The 23,765-nt window shown below is 41.9% G+C and overlaps 1 protein-coding gene across 15 annotated transcripts in view; it reads right to left on the bottom strand.

Annotated features, from left to right (window-relative positions):
- The window catches only part of elna (elastin a), a 129,720-nt gene that overhangs the window by 2,722 nt on the left and 103,233 nt on the right, over positions 1–23,765 (bottom strand). For 11 of the 15 annotated variants that reach the window (XM_067449957.1, XM_067449956.1, XM_067449960.1 and 8 more), the window contains 18 exons: positions 23,670–23,732; positions 22,590–22,622; positions 21,900–22,067; positions 21,680–21,712; positions 20,713–20,787; positions 20,580–20,612; positions 20,347–20,457; positions 20,217–20,258; positions 18,514–18,555; positions 15,797–15,826; positions 13,419–13,448; positions 13,262–13,330; positions 12,738–12,818; positions 10,089–10,139; positions 9,767–9,802; positions 8,066–8,113; positions 6,852–6,884; positions 5,314–5,370 (listed from right to left, as the gene is read on the bottom strand). In XM_067449957.1, the coding sequence (XP_067306058.1) occupies positions 5,314–5,370; positions 6,852–6,884; positions 8,066–8,113; positions 9,767–9,802; positions 10,089–10,139; positions 12,738–12,818; positions 13,262–13,330; positions 13,419–13,448; positions 15,797–15,826; positions 18,514–18,555; positions 20,217–20,258; positions 20,347–20,457; positions 20,580–20,612; positions 20,713–20,787; positions 21,680–21,712; positions 21,900–22,067; positions 22,590–22,622; positions 23,670–23,732 (1,035 nt within the window). The remainder of the gene's footprint in view (positions 1–5,313; positions 5,371–6,851; positions 6,885–8,065; positions 8,114–9,766; positions 9,803–10,088; positions 10,140–12,737; positions 12,819–13,261; positions 13,331–13,418; positions 13,449–15,796; positions 15,827–18,513; positions 18,556–20,216; positions 20,259–20,346; positions 20,458–20,579; positions 20,613–20,712; positions 20,788–21,679; positions 21,713–21,899; positions 22,068–22,589; positions 22,623–23,669; positions 23,733–23,765) is intronic. The other 4 variants (XM_067449961.1, XM_067449959.1, XM_067449962.1 and 1 more) reach the window with 4 other exon arrangements.

Here is a 23,765-nt window from a genome sequence, read left to right as displayed (position 1 = left end):
TAGCATTATCATTCAGTGAGTCGAAGAGAACAAAATTGTCACTTCCTGATAAATTGGCACCAAATATCACTAAGAAAATTAGAGGATATATTATTTATCGTATAATGAATTACTTGCACTCAGACAAAACACAATAAATGCATTTCGGAAGAAGATGTCTGTTGTTTGGGGATTTATACCAAAATACTTTGAGGACAGACTTTGCTCAGGCACTTTCAGAACAACCCAAACCGCATTTCAGATGCTGTGCAATGAGATCTGTCAGCTGGTTAGTCCAGTTATGCTGTCCCATCGCGCAAAGCCACATGATTTGTTTGATGCATATCGAAGAATTTATTCCATCATAGTTTTTTTCTGCATTTTTTCTTATCGGATAATTTTGATCCAACTCAAGTGAGCGCTTCACGTTTTTAAAATGTTATCACATGTAATATATATCACATATATAATATGTTAATGTTAAAATTTTAAGGTGTTATCAACGAGCAGTTTTTTATGCAATATCCCAAAATGCGGATAAAAATAAGTGGATGAAAACAAAGCTAATGAACAGCTGGGTCAATTGTCAACACAACCAAAGGTCCACGGCTCAATTTTTTTTGACAAATATAAATAGTGATAATATGAAATGTCACAGATGTATATTTACTGAGTAATCCACTGTTTTCTAGAGGTGGGTCAAAATGACAATTTTCACCTGCGATTTGGAGCCAAATTACAGGAGTATAAAAATGAAATTAAAAAAGATGACAGTATTATTATTTTATTATTACAAAGAGATTGGTAGATATTTTAGTAAAATCTGTTGACTTTAGCAATCTTTGTTTTATTATACGCCAATGGTTACCATTCAAAAATGGCAAAAAGTTTTTTCTGTTGTGTTTCTTTTCTCTCCCCGGGCGCGCTTCACACCAGGCCGCGCGGGCCGATGATGAGCGGATGTGAGACTCTGACGGCCTGCCAGGCCGGTGTGTGCTCTGCCCGCACACAGTGCATCGTCTCTGGGAATAGCGGGATTTCGCGGCCGCCTCCAAAATCGGCCTTGTTTGAGAATGAAGCGCCCCACCCTCAGGTTAGTGCGCCGAAGCATGCATGTTACATGAAGCGATGAGGCACTGAAGACAGCGGGTGAGTCCCCTTTTAGGGCAAACATTCTTCTTTTTAATGCCGTATGTTTGGACTCTATGCTTCCCTGAGGGATATTTTGTCTACAAAAGATGAAGAAAAGTGTAACAGTTGGAGAAGTGGGCCTGTAGTTCCCCGGTAAAGGTGGCTAGAACGATGTTTTGTATAAACACAGTGTGTTTATGTAGGCTGTATGTTTGCTAGTGTAGCAACAGTAGTTTATAAGGCTGTTTCTCTTCTGGATATGTGTAATATGAGCAGTTGAGCGGCGATATAAACTGACGTATGTTCTCCTGGCGAACGTTTTTAGCTGTAGCCACCTCTGGGTAGCGTTGGCACCTCTGCTAGTGAAATATCTAGATGAATTTGTGAGGTTAGGCTAGCGCATGAACTACAGTAAGGTCTGTCCCAGTCCTTTTTAGGGCCGTTGTTGTGGGATTATCAGACCGATGCTAGTGCATCAAGTTGGCCTAGGCTGTTGATGGGATGACGGTGGCGTCTCGCGGTGGCATATTGCCCTGGCAGTTGCCCCGGGCTCCTGTCGGTATCCCCGCAGGAGCTTTGTATCCCTACCCGGCCTCCCCGTAGTAGGGTTGTCCGGCCAATGCCCACCCCCCTTCTGCATTTGGGGGTTGTTATTAATGCAAAAAGGTGTATAGCAGAATGAATCGCGACTCAGCCAGTGGTCGTGGGGACGGGGTAGGCGTCTCTTCGCGGTGCGCAGTCAGACTGGTTTTGCTAGCCCCGCCCCCCAGAGCTAGTGCGGCGCCACTTCTGGGCGGCCCCCCGGCTTGGTTCAGGAAATGGCCGGTTATGTGTGTGTTCAATATCTTTCACTTTTTGCTCTGTGTCTTCTGCTTCACCTTTTAGGCTCGGGTCGAGCTGTACTTCGCAACCATCTGAAAGCATCGGTTGGTAGGATGCTCCCCTGGAGTCGAAACACTGTCACGGCTGACGCCCTTGCGCGGACGGCGGACCGCTGGACGACCAGACGGCCGCCCTGGAGGCAGGTGGCGTAAGTTGTACTCCCCTCGCTTTAGAGGGTTCAAGGCGCTTTATGCTGAGTGCACTGCTGTGGGCATTGTGTTTTAGGTCCACGCTGGTAGGCGCTGCCTGAGAGACTGCGCCGTTGCAGAAGGCTGCTATGGGCCGCTGGGGCGGACCGACTATAGAAGGCTGGCTGGCGGGAGACGCCAGCCGAGGCAGTCCGGGCAGTTAACTCTGGGTCAGGTGGTAGGCCTCAGTAGGCCTCCCTGCAGGTGAGTTCCGACATCGTGGCCCATGTGAGCGGGGAGGGTTCTCCCCAACGATGTCGGCTGCAGTAGAAACCTCGTCATAAGTAGGCCCCTAACGGCCTCCCTGGGGATGAGTCCCCAGGTAGTGACTGGATACCCAGTCCTCATCAGCCAGCAGACAGCCACTGTCAGCCCGACTTTAAGGGCTCGCTGAGTTTCAGCACGCCTCACATGGCGTCCCCTGAGGGGGTGACCTAGGGTTCCGACCATTGGTTGACAGGATCTAGGCCGCTTTAGGCCTCCTGTAGGGTGAGCCCCGGTTCCCAGGTCTTGCAACAGTGTGCGTGGGTGCTAGCCAGGTGGCTAGCATAGTCTGCTATCAGGGACGGGCCGCTTCAGGCCGTCCTATGGTCGTTTCCCGGCCCTGCGGGGTTTCCGGTGGGATTTGCCATCGGATAAGCACCGTATGTCACCAATCTAATGGGGAACTGCCATTCGGCAATAGGCCTCTCCGGGCCGCCCTAAAAGACCGGACTGTACGTAGGCATCAAACAGGCCTCCCTGGAGGCGAGCCCCGGGAACACAACAGCTCCCAACAGTTTGCACGTTGGCTGGCAGGAAGTAGGCCGCTCTAGGCCGCCTGAGGGTGAGCCCCCGAGCTGGGACGCTCGGTAGGCCAGTGTATTATGCTGTCAGGCCTTCTTGGGCCTTGTTGGGAGGGATTCCCGGACCAGGTCTCAGTGACAAGCTAGCTATTAGCATGGGTGGCTTCTGGCGCTATAGCCTCATGAGCCCCCTGAGGAACCAGTAAAGCCACCTGCCTGCAGGCCGCCTGAGGGTGAGCCCCGAGCTGGGACGCTTGTTAGGCCAGTGTATTATGCTGTCAGGCCTCTTTGGGCCTTTTTGGGAGAGGATTCCCGGACCAAGGTCTCGGTGACAAGCTAGCCATTAGCGTGGGTGGCTTCTGGCGTTATAGCCTCATGAGCCCCCTGAGGAACCAGTAAAGCCACCTTCCTGCGGCTCTTAACAGCTAACAGCAAACAGCTAACACTAACGGTGCTGGGTGGAGGCGCCTCATGGCCTCCCTGGAGGGGAAACGGTTCCTTGGAACGGGAACGTATAACTGGCTTTGGGCTGACAGCTAGCGGCTGCCCGCCGGTGGGTCCCGGCCTGCGCCGGTATAACTCAAGGGCGGGCTCATGCCCTAGCACTACGAGACTCCGTTTCTGCTGCGCAGTCCCTTCAGGACAGGGGACTGGCGAGCCTACAGCATGGGTTACCTACCAAGCTGGCTTAAGAGCTCCCCTCATTGAGGGTCGTCTGCGAGCTTACGGCCGCTTGAGTCTGATCAGACGGGCAGGCCCCCCTCGGGGCCTCCCGGGTAGATCAGTCCATAGGCCTTTTCTAGGCCTCCTGAGCACCCCTGTAATAAATGTGCTCAGTAGATCCTAGGATCGAGCAGAAGAGACTCCCCTCGATGGCAAGGGTAAGAAGCACTAAGCTGAGTACTGCTCTCCAGGATTCCCGTCTCCGAGTTCCGGTCTGAGGAGGACATTGCCAGTTTGCAGTCCCTCAGTCTGGATGCTCATAAGTAAGAGCGATGTCCGGAGGCTCTGTTTTGACAGACAGGGTTGGCCAAGCTGGGGTGTCCCACAGAAGTGATGCCAGGTGAGGCCTCCCTGGTGGCATTCGGTTAAGGTTGTCCCCGAACTAGTGACGGCTGGTGGCGCCCTCGGGTCCCCTAGCCACATTCCCTTAAGGGACTCCTTCCTTCGAAGTAGTAGGTCCCAGGCCCTCGAGCAAGCCGAGAGTAGGAAACATCAGTTAAAACTTGTTTAGGTTCTCTCTTAGGCATATAGCTTGGGCTATGACCGTAGGGAATGATGTCACTGGCAGCCTGTGTGGCTAGAGGGGGAGTGGTTCAGACTTTCCGCGAACACTCGTCCAGGCAGTTCTCACTGCCAGTAAGGGGCGTGCACTCCCCTCAGCATGGCGGCGTGGGTATATCGTTCCCCGTAGCGTCAGCTGACGCAGCGCGAGTTCCCTTTCGAAAGGGAACGTCCCCGGTTACGTATGTAACCTTAGTTCCCTGAGAACAGGGAACGAGACGCTGCGTCACATGGTCATGCTTCAAGGTGTGCCTGCCCACAGTCCCTTCAGACGAAGCTGATGTTGTCATGTTGGCACGGTGCCTTTTTATACTTCCTGGTCGCACAGTGATGACATCACCAGCTGCCGACGGTCAGTAGGATTGTGATTTGATAGCGATTTCAGACACCTGTCACGCTGAAGGCGTTCCCCGTAGCGTCAGCTGACGCAGCGTCTCGTTCCCTGTTCTCAGGGAACTGAGGTTACATACGTAACCGGGGACGTTTTCCTTCGTTTCCTTATTGATTGGTTACTCACACCTGTTTCTTGTTAGTCTCTTGTTATCCTGTGTATATATATACCCCTGTGTTTCAGTTGTCCTTTGTCAGTCATTGTCTATAGTTGTTTCGTTTATGTTCTAATGTTTGGACCACTGTCATCATTTATGTTGTCATCTTCCTTGATTATTTGGATTATCTTCATTTGAACAGCTGCAATTAGATCCAGACCTATCTTCGTCCGTGTAACAATCTTACAGATTTTTTTTGAAAGGGACTTGATTTGATCTATCAGAAATCTGTTTATTTTATATCTGAATGGAGTCAGAACCGAATGTGAGTTTGGAATGATCCTCATCCAGGTGCCAACCAATGTGGCTGTTTTATAAACTTGCGTATGTTCACTGAATCATGTAAATCCAAACTTGAGAAGTAGGCGGCCAGTGTTTGGTGAGATCTGGGATCAGAACGTTTAGTTGAGGACATCAGAAATGAGAGCAGTGATTATGAGAAATCAGTGATTATGTGGCGGCAGGGATTAATTCTGTCTCATCAGTTCACTGCAGACTCGGATCATTCTCACGTACCTCGATAACCTCCTCCCAGGAATCCCGACAGTCCACCTCCGTATTTGGCAGCTTTGGCTGTGGGAAAAAAAGGACAAAATAAAAAATGGGTATATCATATATAGCATGGCATGGGGACGAATGACGTGCCATAATCGATCTATGTTCTATCAAATGTAAAACGGGAACATGAACGGAGTACTCTCAAAGCAACTCATGTAAACACCTTAATCAGAATATTGTCTTATTTAGAATAAGGTCAATAATTAGATTACTGCTGTCCATGTAAACGTAGTCATTGTCATAAACTGAAATCAAAGCTAGCACAATGTGTTTTTGAACTGGGGTACCTTGTACCGGTTAGTGCGCTGTATAGTCAGAGAGTCAATGTGGTGGGGTGCCGTGACCCGATAGGGCAACTAATAAGATCAAAATCACCCTCTTTTTAATAATAATAATAATAATTCATTACATTTATATAGCGCTTTTTCTAGACACCCAAAGCGCTTTACATATGGAAGGGGGGAATCTCTTCAACCACCACTTTTTGCGCTATTATGCAGTCTGTTGGTTTGTATATAACATGCAGAAAAATATAAATGCGTGTCAAAAGGATTACGGATTTGATGGCTGCTGAGGTGATATTGTTAACAATACTGTCAATAAAACGGGAATACAACTCACTGCTATTCATGGATGCTTTTATTAGCTTTATTTAATAAAAGAGCACATTATCTTCATCAAAATTGAAGACTTAAATGGTTTTATTTTACATTTGATTGCCTTAATTGTAATTTATTAATATGTATCTCACCTGTTAGACATCAGTCTGACTGGAAAGAAATGTTATAGGCCTATTATATTGCTGGTAAAAGTTTATTTTACCATTGTACTAATTTCTTATCTTATGTTATTTAATTAGTTTGTCTTACACAATAATAGGTTATTAGTCGCTTAATGCCATTGTTTTGATATAATATATAATATTTATATACAACTTTACATATAAAATAAGTAAAAGCAATAACCTTTATTTGCATTAATTTAAGTTTTGTTAGAATTCCTCATTAGGTGCATGGCCCCAGATGTGAGCCTCCATGCCCATATCTTATTGACCCACTGTATATGATATATACAGGATGAGGAGGGTGTTGGGAGCCCCATCAATGTTTTGTTTTTTTCTTTTTTTAGGGGGCCCAGAATTCCCTAGCTATGGCCCTGCATGAGTTGTAAGTACCACTTTTAAGATTTTATATTTTATATATTGGTTCTAACTTATTGCATTTAAATAGTTTTGAGTAGAGGTATCCAACTCCTGTAGGCTCACCGTCCTGCAGAGTTCAGCTCCAACCCCAACTAAACACACCTGAACCAGCGAATTAAGGTCTTAATGGAAACCTCAGGTTTAATCTAAACTCTGCAGGACAGTGGCCTTCCAGGAGCAGGATTGGAGACCTCTGGTTTTGAGGTAAGGACACCATGTTGGTCCAATAACTGGAGCTCAGTCTCATTCGACTGCAACCTCCAGTGATGTTTTTAGGGATTGGAAGAGCTTGTACCTTGTTGTGGTGACAGTCCCGCTCCATATCCTCCTAAAACACAAGAAATCATTACATTATTATGAGTTGTTCAAACCACACGAGGGATTGAGCATCATTGTCTCTATTATGTAAGTGAAATGAAGGATATGGGTGTGAAATAGTTGAATACAGGAACGGTGAGTCAGCCAAAGGAGAGTGTCAGGATTACTGTTTGTTCCAGCTGGAGATTAATGACCAGCTGTGACCAAGAGCATCTGGATGGAAATAATAATAAACCCACCGAACATTCTCTACGTTGTGATTATATAATGACTAACACGTAATAGCGTGCCGTATATGACAGCAGCTTGAGCGTGAGTATTAGCAAACACTGAGACTGACATTATGGTAAGAATGCAAATACACTTTGCATGATATTTGCATTTCAACCCACACTTTTCATAGCAAACGGATTTCAGTGGGTCAATGTCTACATGTCCTTCCGTAGTGAACAATGGCTCTTTTTAGCTTATTATCTGTCAAGATATATTGTTCAAGGTTGCACTTTATTTTACAGTACTTGCACTTATGTGTTTTTACAAAATACTTAATCCATAAATTACTGGGTAATATAAAATAATTACATGGTTACGATTGGTTTAGGGATAGTACCTACTAGTTATTACCCAGTTATCGAAATGACTAAGTACATAGCATGCAAATGGGGAACCTTGTTTAATTTATTGTCTGGTATCAGGTACTGACAAACATACTTATAAGTCAGGCTTAAAAATGTCTAAATGTCAAAACATCACAGCAAGTGTTTCATCATTTTTGTTCAGTGTGCTTCAGAGTCTCTAGAGGGCTTTCTTTCTGTGTAACCGCTCTGCCTGCAATGTAGCCACAGTGCCATTCCTGTTTCAGAACAGCAGTAAATATGCAGTTATTACCAAAACAATTCTAAGTGTTATCACACCAGCCTTACGAACACAGCTGTGGCTGTACAGAATTTAATACAATTCATTCAAGCACCAAACCACGGCAGGGTCTGTTCTGTCCGTCTCTGATCCTCTGTTCAATTCAGCACACCATTTAGTCGAATGGAGCGAAAGACAGCTGAGTCATTTATTAAATGTGCATATTTCCACCAAGATGGCTCTCTAAATGAGAGATGTAGTCTATAAAAGAGGGGTTGAATTCCATATGGAGATGCAGTATGAATTTAGCCTGGGATTATTTCTATAAAACTATACCTGGATATGCTTGTGGATATCCTCCATATCCTCCTGGAACTGCACCACCTGTAGGAAGAAAAGATTCAAAAGATTTTCAGTTGAACTATTGCCTGCTACAGATCAATATAAATCAAACTGTATGACACTGATCGAATAAACTTTAAAAGTATGACGTGTGTATTGAATCATAGGCTACAACACAAGTTAGAATAGAAGAATAAAACATCATCAGCATGCGCTAGTGGTAAACAAATATATCAAGATAATTCGCACTTTGGCAATTGTGGCGGTGAAATAAAAAGAGGGAAGCGAAAGACAGATGGATGCGGTCATTGCTTGGGAAAAGAGGCCAGCTTGGCATGCCAATTTTGCAAATGGAGCCTCGACCACAGAAATCGCCACCATTGATCATCTTTCATCTGACAGCCCAAAACTGTACAATGTGTACAGTGCATAAGTATTTACCAATAGGTACACTGTTAAAAATGTGTGTGAAATGACAGTATATTCCAGGTTAATATCTGCATGACTTTCACAGTAATTCCTCAGTTGGACTTCTCTTGTGTCTGACTGCACTGGAATATCAGACTGTATTTCTATATGTTTGTTTGTGTTTTTGTTTATTTTGAATTAATCTTTATTATTATTTGTTGAGTGTCATCATTGTTGTGTTTTGTATGTCGAGTATTGATGTCTGTGCATCATTAGGTGATGGAAGAAAAACATCTTCTGTTGAAAGATAAATCTCAGCAGCTGCTTCACTATTGTGAAATAACCATCTATGAACTATTATGACTTTAATATAAGTTATTGGTAAATCTTTATACTGAAATAACTCTAATAATAATGATAACAATATAATTTGGCTAACTTAAAATCAGCCAATTATCTTATTTTATATTCTCTCGTCATCAAAAATGTGAATAAGAATATACAAGGTCCAAGATCCCAAGCAAATGTAACACTGATCCCCATCATGGTGACCTCAAAACAATTACAGTACTAAACAATATCATTTCCTTAGAGTGGCATAATTAAATACTTTATCATGTGAATTCACAGTACAATTACTGGGACGTCAGCATCATTCTGCTGTTGATTAACAGTACTTTGTAAGAAAATGACCCGGCATGCATTTATTATTTCAATAAATAATAAAAATTCCTGACAGTTGAGTTTGCGAAGATCCCTTCTCCAAGTTAGACACCTGTGAGAATATTTCTGTATTTCTCTCAGGAGAACCATCTGATAAGTTTTGTTCTGATCCTTCTCTACAGCAACATTTCTGGCAGATGGCTTTTGCCGGGTTTGCTCGCTGCCATGTCTTTGCATAAGCAGAGAAGCGAATTTGGGAATACGTTCTGAAAGGATGCTGCAAGAAGGAACACAGTGACACCAAATCACACGAGCACTCACGGGATTAATGCAGACAAATCCATGATCCCAGCCTCACTGCGGTGTGTGTGAGAGAAAGATAGTGAATACAGAAGTGTGTCACTGATAAGAGTGTATGTATATGTATGTGTGTCTGGTGTCAAGAGAGCACAGAGATGTCATAAGACCAGCTGGTACAGGAAAACCCTTCCTGGTACTGTCAAAAGATTAGCATATAATTGGCAGTATGGTGCATGTAGGCTAAATTCAAGCACTGGTTCTCGTTTATTGAAAATATATCTTATTCTCCTCATTCGTTTTTGTACCATTAAAGCTGGGCCTCACCTGGCTGTGCATATCCTGTTCCCAAAGAGCCGTAGCCTGTTAACAGAATAAGATGTTGAACATACTCAGCACAATCGTAGCTCACACAATTTAGAGAAAGAAAACAATAAACATTCAGTACTTGTACTATAAATGCACTTCCTTACATCCTCTACAATTCCCCAGTGGAGAACACGTGCACTTAATTGACGCTTGAGTGTTAATCTATAGCCATGGGGAGTACATTTGTTCTTGGGGAATGCTTTTAAAATACAATGTTGCATTGAAGTGTGGAGTAATGTTGTAGAACATGAATATGTTTGAGTATGGTTTATTTTGCTACCTGGTTTAGGTGGTTTGGCTCCAGTTCCAACACCAGCTGGAAACCCTCCACCTGCAACATATGATCTGAGTGTCTTTAACAGCACTCCAATAACAGATAACAATATCTGTGTTCAGATAACGCAGAAACAGATATATTTTAAAATAATATTTCAGGGGTTTTCAAACTGGGGTCTGGGAGCCCCCAGGGGTGTTCTACAGAAGTTTCTAAGGGGTCCCCAGAACATTTCAGAAAATAAAAAGACAACACAAAAATGGATGAAGTTAACTGTTTCAGTTCTAAATGTTTCTCTCCTTTCTTGCTATGTACATACTTTCCAGAATTGTATATGTGTGCTTTATATCTTTAGTGATTTTTTTCCTCTCTATAGTCCCCTTTATCTCCCTCATTGGGGTTTGTAAGGCAGTATTCTTAAAGCAGCACTGGGCAACTTTTGCTCTCGGGGTCCCCCTACAGTTGGGGAAAAAATAATGTCCTCAACTACTGTCGTAAGCTCTGTCATCCTACAACAGGGGATGCCATCGCGCGTGCATTTGTTGACATAACAGCCCTGATAGCCCTGAACTAGTGATGCGCGGGTCGTCTCATAACCCGCGGACCCCGTATGTCTATTTAATGGTCGCGGGTGCACGGCGGGTTGTAAAAATATATACAGTGGTGCGGGGTGGGCCAAATAACTTCATAAAAGCGTCCCGCGGGTCGGTGCAGCGCTAACAGTTCCCCTGAACACTGCAGGAGGAGTTCACATGCAGGTGTTCTTCTGGCGTCGCGTGTGAAATGTCTTCATCCCAGGTACAGTCAGTGGCTTATGTTTCAGCATGTCATATGAATATCATTTCATGGGTTTTATTTTTTTCAAATGCCAAATAATCACGATGCTCACGTTTACAAGCCAGCGTCATTATAGTAGTCTATTGGTTAGCGTTTTCCAGAATCTATATGATACTTCAGTTCAATGTTTCAGTGGTCGGTAATCACCGTAACAAGCAGGACAGCATCGGTCGGGCACGCCTCCTTCAGCTCACGCCGACGAACAAACGCTGGTCACATGTTGATCCTCGTCCTGCCTTTAATCACATCACTTTCTCGTTTCCTCTTATTGCTTTCCTCCAACAAAACCTTTTCTTTCTTATCTGTCTCTGCTGCTTCGGACATGACTATATTATCCGACGAACAAAGTTGGGCTTGCACGTCCGAATGTAAGGAAGTGTGTGTGTTGGTGGAAGTGACGTATATGCCGTAAAGCAGTCGAATTTTGTAGTTCTTTTTGTTCTCGGGTTACTACCCGAAACCCGAAGTTTAAAAGTACGATTAAAAACGATACAGACCCCATCAAGCTTTGGCAGACGTGTCATTCAACCTATTGTAAGTCGATGTATCATCACAAGAGTCTTGAAAATATATTATGAAGGTTGAAAAGTTACCTAGTGCTGCTTTAACGCAGCACAGAAGCTGCTTACATACATTTATTGTGAAAGTTATACAAATCATTTTTAATTAAAAAATTATTCTTCAGATTTATACATACAATATGTTGTTTTTATAATGTCACACTTACTATTTATCTAAATGTTTTTTTTTTTTTTATATATATATATAAAAATATACAGATGGATTTCTGGAAGGGGGTCCCTCATAAAAGGTTCATCATATTTTGGGGTCCTTGGCATCATAAAGTTTGAAAACCAAGCAGACACTGCACTATTGTATATTATATTTTGGGACTGTGTGGTTTGCTGAATCTTAATATAAAAATATGAAATGAAGCTTAAGGCGGGTGGGTGTATATGGGTCGTATGAACTCGCAGATGATTTTTCTCTCTCTGGAGAAATCGCATTGGATGCTCATCATGGATGCTCGTATGGTCATGGCTTGTAGCGTGTGAGAGGAAATGCAAAACGAGCCGAGCACGTTAGGAGCACCTCCTAACCTCCTTAAGATAATTAGGAGCCTGATTAGCAGCACGTCCTTACGATCATTTTTAAGCATGTTTAAAACATTTGGGGAGTCGGCCCGATTTTCACCAGCGTATGGCTGTCCCCATTGCCCATTATGCACAACCACGTCACATAGGCTCGATCTATGAGTATTATTATGTTATAGCTCAGTGGGTGCAACCATACAGCGTAGACTAAAAGGCTTAAAAAAGGCCTTCTGAAGCGAACTGATTGAGTTTTGTATGGGCAAAAAATTTATAAAGTAAAATATCTAGCTTCCGCCAGACCGCCTTCCATATTCAACTTCTGCACAAAGTGCTTCAAAAGTACTTCAAAGTGCTTACACTACGTTCGACGTCATACGTCACGCTTTTTTCATAAGTTGAATATGGAAGGTGGTCTGGTGAAAGCTAGATATTTTACTTTATAAAGTTTAAAATAACCCCTGGAGCCATGTGGAGTATGTTTGTGATGCACATTTTTGACCTTCAAACTCGTGGATCCCGTCACTGCCATTATAAAGCTTGGAAACATCAGGATATTTATAAATATAAGTCTGATAGTGTTCATCAGAAAGTCATATACACATAGAATGGCTTGAGGGGAGTATCATGGGCTAATTTTCATTTTAATGTGAACTAATTCTTTAAGCTCCAGGGATGCTGCTTAATGATCAGGTCTCAAGTAATGTGGGTTTGCATGACATCTCACCTGCTCCAGGAATGAGTCCAGGAACACCTCCTGCCCCACCAACACCACCTACACCTGCACCTGTGCCTGCTCCTCCAACACCTGGACCAAACACACACACACACACACACACACCATCTCAAGTAGGGCACTAGGAGTCAGCATACAGTGAGATCCAGATGGGAGAACTCTTCTTTACTTTCATGGACATCATTTTCCAAATAAGGTCAAGGTTGTGGTCAAGACATGATTCCGAAATATAATATATTTACAAGTTCAGCAGATATTCTTCTATATGTGGGGATCAGAAAAGTCGGATTACATTATTACATGCACACGTTTACATGCACGTTCCTTTACAATGGATCTTATGAATTTTGAAGGTGTTTAGATTAACCTAGATATCCAATGAACACAGGCTTATGCTGCTTATTGCAGTCCGGTAAACATTTTGACGAAATAATTCCAATAGCTTAATATCTTTGTGCTTGTAAACTTAGTTATTTTTGCCTAAGTAATCTGCAAAAAAGGTACTTCAATCTTACCTGGGGCTTTCAGAGGTTTGGCTCCAGGTAACACACCGGTTCCGATTCCAGATGCTCCTGGGTATGGGCCTAAACAACAGGAGGAAGAAACATTCAGCATGACTTTGGTAAGTCTTTAATGTGTTTTTGTCCTTAATGATGGCCTAATAATATTTACCATAGCCATAGGGGTAAACCCCACCAGGACCTGAAAACACAAAAGTGTACTTTACACTGAGGTCAAATAGGACATAGCCATCAAGGGTAATGGGTATATTTCAGCATATGAACACAAAAGTTCATTTGTTTATCTGTTTGCTGTTTGTGTGTAAACTGTACTTGGGGTGCATGAGCCCCCAAACCCTTTTTTTTTCTTGCCCTTATTTTATATGACAGAACTTTCACTTCCTGGGTTTTACCTTATTGAGAGATTTAATATGTTTCTGTTTTGTCACAGATGTTGCTACAGTCTCTAAATCAGGACCTTTTTACACTTGCACTAAAGGTATTGTGGGAGACTTAAAATAATATCAGATGGAAATGTCATTGTACTCCATTAAACTATAGTACAGTGGAATTACTATGTAAAAAAACAAACAAATAAAAACTAGGTAATTATTTAGTCTTGGGTTCAGCATTAACTGTTGAATTCACAGAGATTATGAGCATAGTGGTTTTTGAGGTCGCAAGTGATTCAACACTGCCCTCTAGTGGTACATCTAAGCAATGCACGCAATAAAAAAGGGAAAGTGTGTTTTGTGCCTTCCCCATGTCACACGTGCCTTTCTTCCTTCCAGAAAACCTGATGTCATTATTTTTCCTGAACATTTAATATTTTCCCTGACTGTAGAGACTATACATCTTTAGGCTGTGAATTTTGTCTTCAAATCCTGAGTACTTTTCATAGGGCGACTCAATCTATCAATTTAAACATGGAGCATCTGGGTTTTGATAAGAAATTATACATTCTTTTAAAGGAATCCATCCCAACTGCTATCACGGTCAGGATGTGCTTCGGGAAAAGTGTAGGGGTGTAACCCCGGCATCCTGGCCAAATTTGCCCATTGGCCTCTGTCCATCATGGCCTCCTAATTATGTATATCTTGACTATCTTCATCACTCTGTCACCTCTCCACCATAAGCTGGTGTGTTCTGGCGCAATATGGCTGCTGCACATTGATGGTGGTTGAGGAGATCCCCTTTCTATATGTAAAGCACTTTGAGTACCCAGAAAAGCACTATATAAATGTTACAAATGAACACTTTACATTAAAGCCATACCTGCAGTGTCTAACGACATCTACACTCACCTAACGGATTATTAGGAACAGCTGTTCAATTTCTCATTAATGCAATTATCTAATCAACCAATCACATGGCAGTTGTTTCAAAGCATTTAGGCGTGTGGTCCTGGTCAAGACAATCTCCTGAACTCCAAACTGAATGTCAGAATGGAAAAGAAAGGTGATTTAAGCAGTTTTGAGCATGGCATGGTTGTTAGTGCCAGACGGGCCGGTCTGAGTATTTCACAATCTGCTCAGTTACTGGGATTTTCACGCACCACCATTTCTAGGGTTACAAAGAATGGTTTGAAAAGGGAAAAACATCCAGTATGCAGCAGTCCTGCGGGCTAAAATGCCTTGTTGATGCTCGAGGTCAGAGGAAAATGGGCCGACGGATTCAAGCTGATAGAAGAGCAACTTTGACTGAAATAACCACTCGTTACAACCAAGGTATGCTGCAAGGCATTTGTGAAGCCACAACATGCACAACCTTGAGGCGGATGAGCTACAACAGCAGAAGACCCCACCGGGTACCACTCATCTCCACTACAAATAGGAAAAAGAGGCTACAATTTGCACAAGCTCACCAAAATTGGACAGTTGAAGACGGGAAAATGTTGCCTGGTCTGATGAGTCTCGATTTCTGTTGAGACATTCAGATGGTAGAGTCAGAATTTGACGTAAACAGAATGAGAACATGGCTCCATCATGCCTTGTTACCACTGTGCAGGCTGGTGGTGGTGGTGTAATGGTGTGGGGGATTCTTGCCACACTTTAGGCCCCTTAGTGCCAATTGGGCATCGTTTAAATGCCACGGACTACCTGAGCATTGTTTCTGACCAAGTCCATCCCTTTATCACCACTATGTGCCCATCCTCTGATGGCTACTTACAGCAGGATAATGCACCATGTCACAAAGCTCAAATCATTTCAAATTGGTTTCTTGAACATGACAATGAGTTCACTGTACTAAAATGGCCCCCACAGTCACCAGATCTCAGCCCAATAGAGCATCTTTGGGATGTGGTGGAACGGGAGCTTCGTGCCCTGGATGGGCATCCCACAAATGTCCATCAACTGCAAGATGCTCTCCTATCAATATGGGCCAACATTTCTAAAGAATGCTTTCAGCACCTTTTTGAATCAATGCAACGTAGAATTAAAGCAGTTCTGAAGGCGAAAGAGGGGCAAACTCAGTATTAGTATGGTGTTCCTAATAATCCTTTAGGTGAGGGTATATTGAGGAAACTACATGCACACTATCCATACTCACCAGCACCACTAGGCACTCTTTGCACACCACCTGAGTAACAGAACAGGCCATGATTATAATCTTATATGTACAGTCAGATAAGTCCAGACAGAAACACAAGTTACTTTATAACAATAAATATAACTCCCAGTAGTTTCAGCCCATCGGGGTCATTCTCAGGAAACAGTGCCTTTTGAATTCCCATGACTGATTGATATCATTTACAGGGAAATTAACATTGCAGATGCTAATGTTTTGATAGATGTAACCCCATTCATGACCACTCAATTTTATTGGGTTTTAAATTTAAAACATTAGTTCATTTCAAAATGAAAATGTCCTGATAATTTACTCATCCCCACATCATCTAAAATGTTTGTCTTTCTTTGTCTTCTTCAGGCGAAAATGAACAACTTCTATGGCAACCAATGTGTTTAAATCAATGCAGTTTCAAAGAAAGGGCTTCAGAGCCAAACCATTTGTCATTTTCAAGAAATATACAAAAATGTATACGTTCCAACCACGAATGCTCGACTTCAGTGATCTACAAATGCATAATGTATGGTGTCATCACATCGGAAAGGTCACTTCACAGTTGGTGGAAGTACCGACCCAGTGTTAAAAGCAAACGACCTTCACAAAAATAAAGGTAAAACAACGATGTCGGGCGATTTTGAAGTTGGAAAACATCAGATGTTGGAGAACATCAGTTTTTTTGGCATTGGGTCGGTACTTCCACTTACGTCACAGTCGTAACCTTTCCGAAGTGATGAAATCATACGCTGTGAAGAATCACAACAACAAAGTCAACCATTTCTGGTTAAAAAGTATATACATTTTTATTTTTCTTGAAAATGACAGATGGTTTCATTAAATAAGACCGTATTCCTCAGCAGGGATTGTGCAGAGCCCTTTGAAACTGCATTTATTTGGACCTCTAACCCGTTGGTTGCTATTGAAATCCATTAAATGGAAAAATCCTGGAATATTTTCCTCAAAAATGTAATTTCTTTTCAACTAAAGGAAGAAAGACATTTCCACTGCAGGAACTTTCCCTAGCTACTAGAGACTTTGGGGTGGTACTTTGTGTGTTTTGACCACAGGAGCCAGGGTCTAAATGAAGTTCCGGGTAAAAATGTCCCCCTCAAAACAGCCCTGCTTGCAAGGTAGTACTTTTTCAAAGTTCAGGAACTTTTGGGGGTGGGACTTGGATCCTGAACATGCTGATTGGTTGAGCTCACCCGGCATTTTATTTCACTCTAAAAGTCAGTCACGGCACGTGCAGTAAGAGTTGTTTGCTATATGAATCAACAAAGAAGTTTAAAAAAATATGATGGACCGACAACGAGGCTCTGGCTTTATTACGTTTATTTGTGGAGGACAAAATTCAGAGGGCTCTGGAAAGTCATGCGCAGTCCTACAGCACTGGACTTATTTTCACGGTACTTTAGGCCACGATGGAAACGTAAACAGCAACAGGTCTGGGGAAATAAATATCCTGGGACAAAGCTTTCTGGGTAATTTCGGTGGAAACAGGGCTCTAGATGACATGGGGATGAATAAATTATCAGGAAGTTTTCCTTCTGAAGTTAACTAATTCTTTAAATGAATGGAAATACTGTTGATGTGTTTATAAAATGTATTTTCTTTTTGTTCAACCCTGTAATGCTGTAATATTTCAAACGGTCTTTAAGTCTTTTTTTAACAACATGGTTCATCTTAAGTTTCTCTTACAGTCTATCAGCATTTCATTATGGTTACACTTATATGGGCATGCTCTTTGTCAACAGTGATCATATCAAATCACAAGAATGTAAAGCACTGAATGTAAAAATAAAGATGTGGTGCAAATATAGTTATTAACCACTCCCACGCTGACTTTTAACCACACAACATTTTAGAGGTAACAGGGTTGGCACAAAAAGTGTTTTTTTTTAAGAGAAGTGCCACACATATTAAAATATGTAATTAAAAAGCACATTGTCAAATTGCACAGCATCCTGAGAATAACCCAACAACAAATTCTGAATTAGTGTCAATATCCAACAAGTTTCTGAAGTCTAATTTAGTGCACAGAAGACTTAAAAACAGGGTCCAAAATTGACGTTTCGCCTCACCTGCCAATGAAGGGTGACTTGAGTAGAGTGACTGCCCATAAAAATGTCTTACCGAAACTGCATTTTGCATTAAATTGGTCAGAATGACAATGGGATCATTTAGATAATTTTTGTCTTGTAAACTTCTGTCACTTATTCAAGCAGTCTCTATCTCAGATATGATTTTGTATCAGCCACATAGAGTTCTGGAGAAAAAGAAAACTGATCCCATAAAAATGAACAATGGTTATTTTCCCACTGGGGAAAATAATGCCAGATTTTTATTTGTTATATTATGATATGTTGCAGATCCTAATAAACTCACTCATCAACTGCAGAAGCCATTTTTTGCTGGCACTTGCTGCTTGGTGAGAGTTAATTTTGGTCCCTGCTTGAATTGGATCATGTTCTTTCTTAACACTTAGTGTTGAGTTTTAAAGACATCGCTGGCTAGAGGGCCATATCGTGCTACAGGTACAGATTGTGAGTAACACATCTAAGAAAACACAGATCTGCAAAATCAAGCGCAGATTGCAGCAAGGTTAGATGGAAGTGGAAGAGAATTAAAGCCAGAGCTAAATGGTAATGGAGTTCCGCTACATTTAGACAAGACAATTGCACATGCAACACAGTAGATCTTACTGGGCTCAGGGGCTTTGCCAGTTGCTACAATAGCTGTCGGTCCTGCCAAGAAACAACATGTCCCACCTTCAACCCTTGCAGTTTAAAAGACAGGCAGCATAGAGGTGACTAGCTTAGAGGCCGTGACAGAGTGCAATTGTGGAGGAGATGAAAGAAACGAGCTATCAATTGTTATGGTTATCGCTATTTGTAGGGCTCAGATTGATTGATAGAGGGAATGGGAAAATACCAGCAAGCTGACAGGGGATCGAGGATCAGTTACAGGGAAGAGACATCAAATGATCAGCAAACAAATACAGTAATAGTTGCCATTGTTTGTGGATATATTGTATGTCTCACTGTCTCTAGACAACATGTTATTATTGTGGCATATTCAGAGCTAGCTGTGTCAGTACTTGATTTTGTTTTGCTGCTTTTTCAGCCTCCAGGGGTCCTCATTTTGTTGCGACTAATTGTAGTAAGTGTTATTTTCTTTGCCTGTGTCTCAATCACCTGTGTGTATTTTAGTGGCTCTTTTAAAATTCAAAACCGCATACTACTCTTACATTTCCAATCCTTCGGAATATGACTCCTTCCATTCCATATAATGTGTGAAATACAGTATGTGAGCTGAGTTGTATGTCTAAATCATAGTAATCATAAAACAGCAGGCACAAAGAAAATTAATATGACGAGCACTGGACACTTCACTATCCCATTAGGCCACAGAAGAGGATTTGTGAAAGTCAGTGAACTGGCACAAAGGTCACATGACAACATGGCGGATTTAGTACCTATCTGAATTTCATTAATACTACCTACATAATAAATAGCACATACTTTTTTAACAGTTTGTTTCAAACCAAAGTTTGTACCTACTGGACAGTATAGCCCCGTTTCCACCAAAATTACCCGGAACAATTTGTACCAGGAACTTATTTACAGGAACTTTTCTCCCCCCCAGACCTGCAACTGTCTGCGTTTCCACTGCAATCTAAAGTACCGTGAAGATTAGGCAGATTAGTCCGGTGATGTAGGACTGCGTGCGACTGCTCCTCCAAGCCAGTGATGGACAGTAATCATTTTTGCGCGATCGCAAAAAGACAGAGAGCAAGACTGATATTACTGAACGCAGACCGAACCTCGCAAAAGACTTTTAAAAATGCTGGTTGAAATAAAAGGGCTGCGTGAGCTAAACTAATCTGCATGTTCAGCGCCCAAGTCCCGCCCTCGAAAGTTCCTGAACTTTGAAAAAGTACTACCTCGCGAGCAGGGCCGTTTGGAGGGGGAAATATTTACCTGGAACTTCATTTAGACCCTGGTTCCTGCGGTCTAAACACACTGAGTACCACCCAAAGTTCCTGGTTCCTGGGTAAAGTTCCTGCGGTGGAAACGGGGCTTATGTGATTTTGGAACACAGTTCTAGATTCTTTGCTTGGTGTTTAGTTTTTCTGAAGTCAGCCGCCTGTGCAAGTCTTCTCTAGCCCTGTAAATGCTCCCCCAGTAGCTCACATTTTTAGAGTCTGACTCTCACAACGTTGACCCAAGTTCAAGTCTCAGCTCTGACAAGCTGCTTCTTGGCCACAAAAAAATAAAAAGAAGGGCAGACTTTTTGCTATTGTCTTTGACATTAGTGTAATATAATTTACACTAGCCGAGTAATGGCAACAAACTAAAATGTAACTGAGAGTACAGAGATCACCCATTATCAGTTTTGTACTTACCTGGTACAGCAGTGCCTAAAGGAGTCAGGGTTGGAAGCTTTGCTGTGGAATGAACAAGTTTTTACTGCAACTCAAGCATGATCTGTTATGTGCTTCATTAGATTTGGTGGAGTAAGGCTATTTTTTGTACCTGGTTTTCCACTTGGTATAATGGGCACCCCAGTGCCTCCCGGTACGAGCCCCACATCAGCACCAGGTGTTGCACCAGGAGCTGCTATATCGGTTCCAGTGATTCCCGCACCTAGCACACATTGGGATATTTGTTACGTTCCATGCCTATATTAAAGGGCTAGACAAAAGGCTGGTAAACACAGGTTTAGATGGAGCAATATGTGAAGCTATAAAGTATATTAACTACCATACCAGTTTTAGGTGGTTTGACTCCACTAGGATATCCTGCAAACAATGAAATAAGAATAATTGATTGGAGCTGATAAGCTGCTGATATTGTCTCACATTGTTATTGACCTGTACATAGGTCAGTTGAATCTTTTACCTCCAACCCCACCTCCTGGTGTCAAGCCTGTCCCAGGTAGTGGTGCTCCTGCACCAGGTACTGTCCCTGCAACTCCTGCAGGGAAACAGTATCACCATTCAAATTAATGCCAACTAGTTTGTTAATGTGATGTATTTTACTCTGTAGCAAACATTTACTTTTCATTTGAAGTAAGAACCACAAGTATATTTAACTATGAGTTAGTTTGCTCATATAATATTTACAGATAGCAAGCCACCATTGTAACAATGTTAAATCAATGTTAATGTGCCAATGTTAACTGCACTGAATCAACATCATGTTTGTAGCCGCAATTAATGTTGAAATTGTTTTGAAATTTCATCCAAAAATCAATGGTAATAGCATTGAATCAATGTTACAATGTCATGTTAGTTCAACATCATACCAGCACTCTCAGAAAATGAAACACAACAGCTACAACTGACTTATAAAAGGCACACATCCTTCAATCAACTAAAGATAAAGGAAGTCAATACATCTCTCAAAATCTCAGAAGTGCTTGTTGAGAATTAACAGATTTAGATGTTGATGATTTATTGAAAAAAATGATCACCATTATGGTGATCATGGTTTCCTTTAGTACAGCAGTTTGACTCTTGGCTTTTTTATGAGAGTGTTTCTTTATAACAGTTTTTACCCAAACACATAATTTGTTGCAAGGAAAGCCAGAAAAAAAGACGAACAGGTTATAGCTTTCAGCATTATGAAGTAGAACAATTCACTTGCCGTATCCCTGACCAAAAGAGGCTATATATTTGAAATAGATTATACCTGCTCCCAGTTTTCTCTTGCCCCAGATCAAACATTCAGCATTTTGACTTTTAAATACATTGTAGGATTTTTGTTTAGTTTTTCTTTCACACACACCGACATCAATAATCAGCATATGAATTTCAACAATGGTGACATGTAAACATCTAATAAGAAAAACTGAAATGTCTCTCACCATATTTTGGAGGTTTAACTCCAGCTGGGTACCCTGCAATGACATAAATTACAATTACAGATTTAATCTTTTAGATCACAATTTATTATATAATGCATGCTCAATTATTCTGAGAATGCAGTGCAATTTATATATTTAAGCAAAGTGAGCAGTAATATTTAAGCAACAAATGTCGTGAATAATTGGTGCATATGTCTGTTTTAAAAAAAAGAATGATGACCTCCAGGTACACCACCAGGTACACCACCAGGAACACCACCAGGTACACCACCAGGTACACCACCAGGTACACCACCAGGAACACCACCAGGTACACCACCAGGTACTCCACCGGGTACACCACCAGGAACACCACCGGGTACACCACCAGGTACACCACCCGGAACACCTATATATATTAAATTTGTGATGAAACATAAGTAGCGACAGATCTTTTCCTCCTTATTGTGATATCTGAGTTTAATGTATTATCAAAGAATATAATGTAGGGTGGGAACTTTTTATTACATTACTGTCAATTGGATGTTAAGATGTGGGAATGACACACAAAACTGAAGGCAGATTTGCGAGAGCGAGTTTTAAGATATCTAAATTATTAGAAAAGTCCTGCATATGTCACCAGAGATATGTTTACACTGGAAGATCTAGTTATAACAGTGGTTTTCATCCCACCAATCTTTATATTCTGTATGTCTCTCTTGTCTGTAGAGTTAGAGTTTAGCTCCAACCCATTCAAACACACCTGAACTAGCTAATTAAGGTGTTCAGGATTACTAAAAAAACAGCAGGTGAGTTGGAGCAGGATTGGAACCAAATTCTGCAGGACAGTAGCAACAATATTGGGTACCCCTCTAGAGAGTATCTAATGTGTTGAAACTCCTGTTTGTTATAAAAGATTGAAACCATTTACCGTATTTAGGTGGCTTTGCCCCAGTTCCATATCCTGAAAAAATAATGAATCTACTTTTACATCACTGCACAACTGAGAAAATGTCGTTATTTTGTAGCATAACGGGTAATGACTTTTCCACTTACAGTAGTTTTCAGATAAGGTTATAGTCAATAGCAATCAATTCTCAGCATAAATTCATAACCGCCTAATGTATAGCACACAACTGGAACTGTGCTCTCCGCTTTTCTCTCCTGACACAGAGGCTTCTAAATAGCTCTCCTAACACCTGCCCCTTGACCATCTTTAACATCGTAATTTCTCATTTTCCTCTAGTAGAACATCCTGCTAGACAACAATTACTCAGGAAGACAATCAAGGGAGGCTTCATTGCTATTTACCCCCCTGTGGTTGGTGGAGAATCACTTAATTCTGCTGGACCTGTCTAAGTCACATCTTTTAACTATTAGGTTCCTCAGGGTTCAGTTCTTGGCCCCTCCATTTCTTCATATCCACAAAAGCTGGCATCTATCATCCAGGGAGCTGGGTTTTCTTTCCACTGTTATGCTGATGATATGCAGATCTGCTTCTTGGACTAGAATGATGATCGGACAGTGGCTCCATCTCAAACTCGCCTTAGCCTGGATGCAACAAAACCACCTCCATTCACCCTATTGAAGACTGAGCTCCTTGTTTAATCAGTTTGTCTAATTCAACACAGCATCATTGTTGATCTAGGCTTAAATAACAATTTTGAAAGCTCTACAACATGAGATCAGACCCTTTCTGCCTGAACTCCTTGTCCAAAGAAGTGTCATCTTGTCCTCCCTAGATTGAATAATGCTCTTTTTAGTGGCTTTACGGCTTGCTCAATAAAAACGCTGCAAATAATACAGATTACACAGTCATGTTTGGTTTTCAATGACCCCAAGACTGCATGTTACACCTCTTTTGTCTAACTCCAGGGGGTGTCAGTCTCTTCTTACAGCAAGTTCAAGGCTATGATGCTTAGCTACTAGTTTAGAGTTGTTGTTTTCTTATTGGAATAAATGTTGTAGTGTACTTTATTTGGATTAGTATTTGAATATGTAATAATTTCACCTCCGATGGGATATCCAGTTCCTGTTCCAGCTCCACCTAGGACTCCACCAGCTCCGCCCAAACCTAATGAGAGCATAAATGCCATTAGGCATAAGG

Source organism: Pseudorasbora parva, chromosome 8, assembly GCF_024679245.1.
Source record: "Pseudorasbora parva isolate DD20220531a chromosome 8, ASM2467924v1, whole genome shotgun sequence".
Lineage (NCBI taxonomy): Eukaryota > Metazoa > Chordata > Actinopteri > Cypriniformes > Gobionidae > Pseudorasbora > Pseudorasbora parva.
This window is presented reverse-complemented; position numbering and strand designations above follow the sequence as displayed.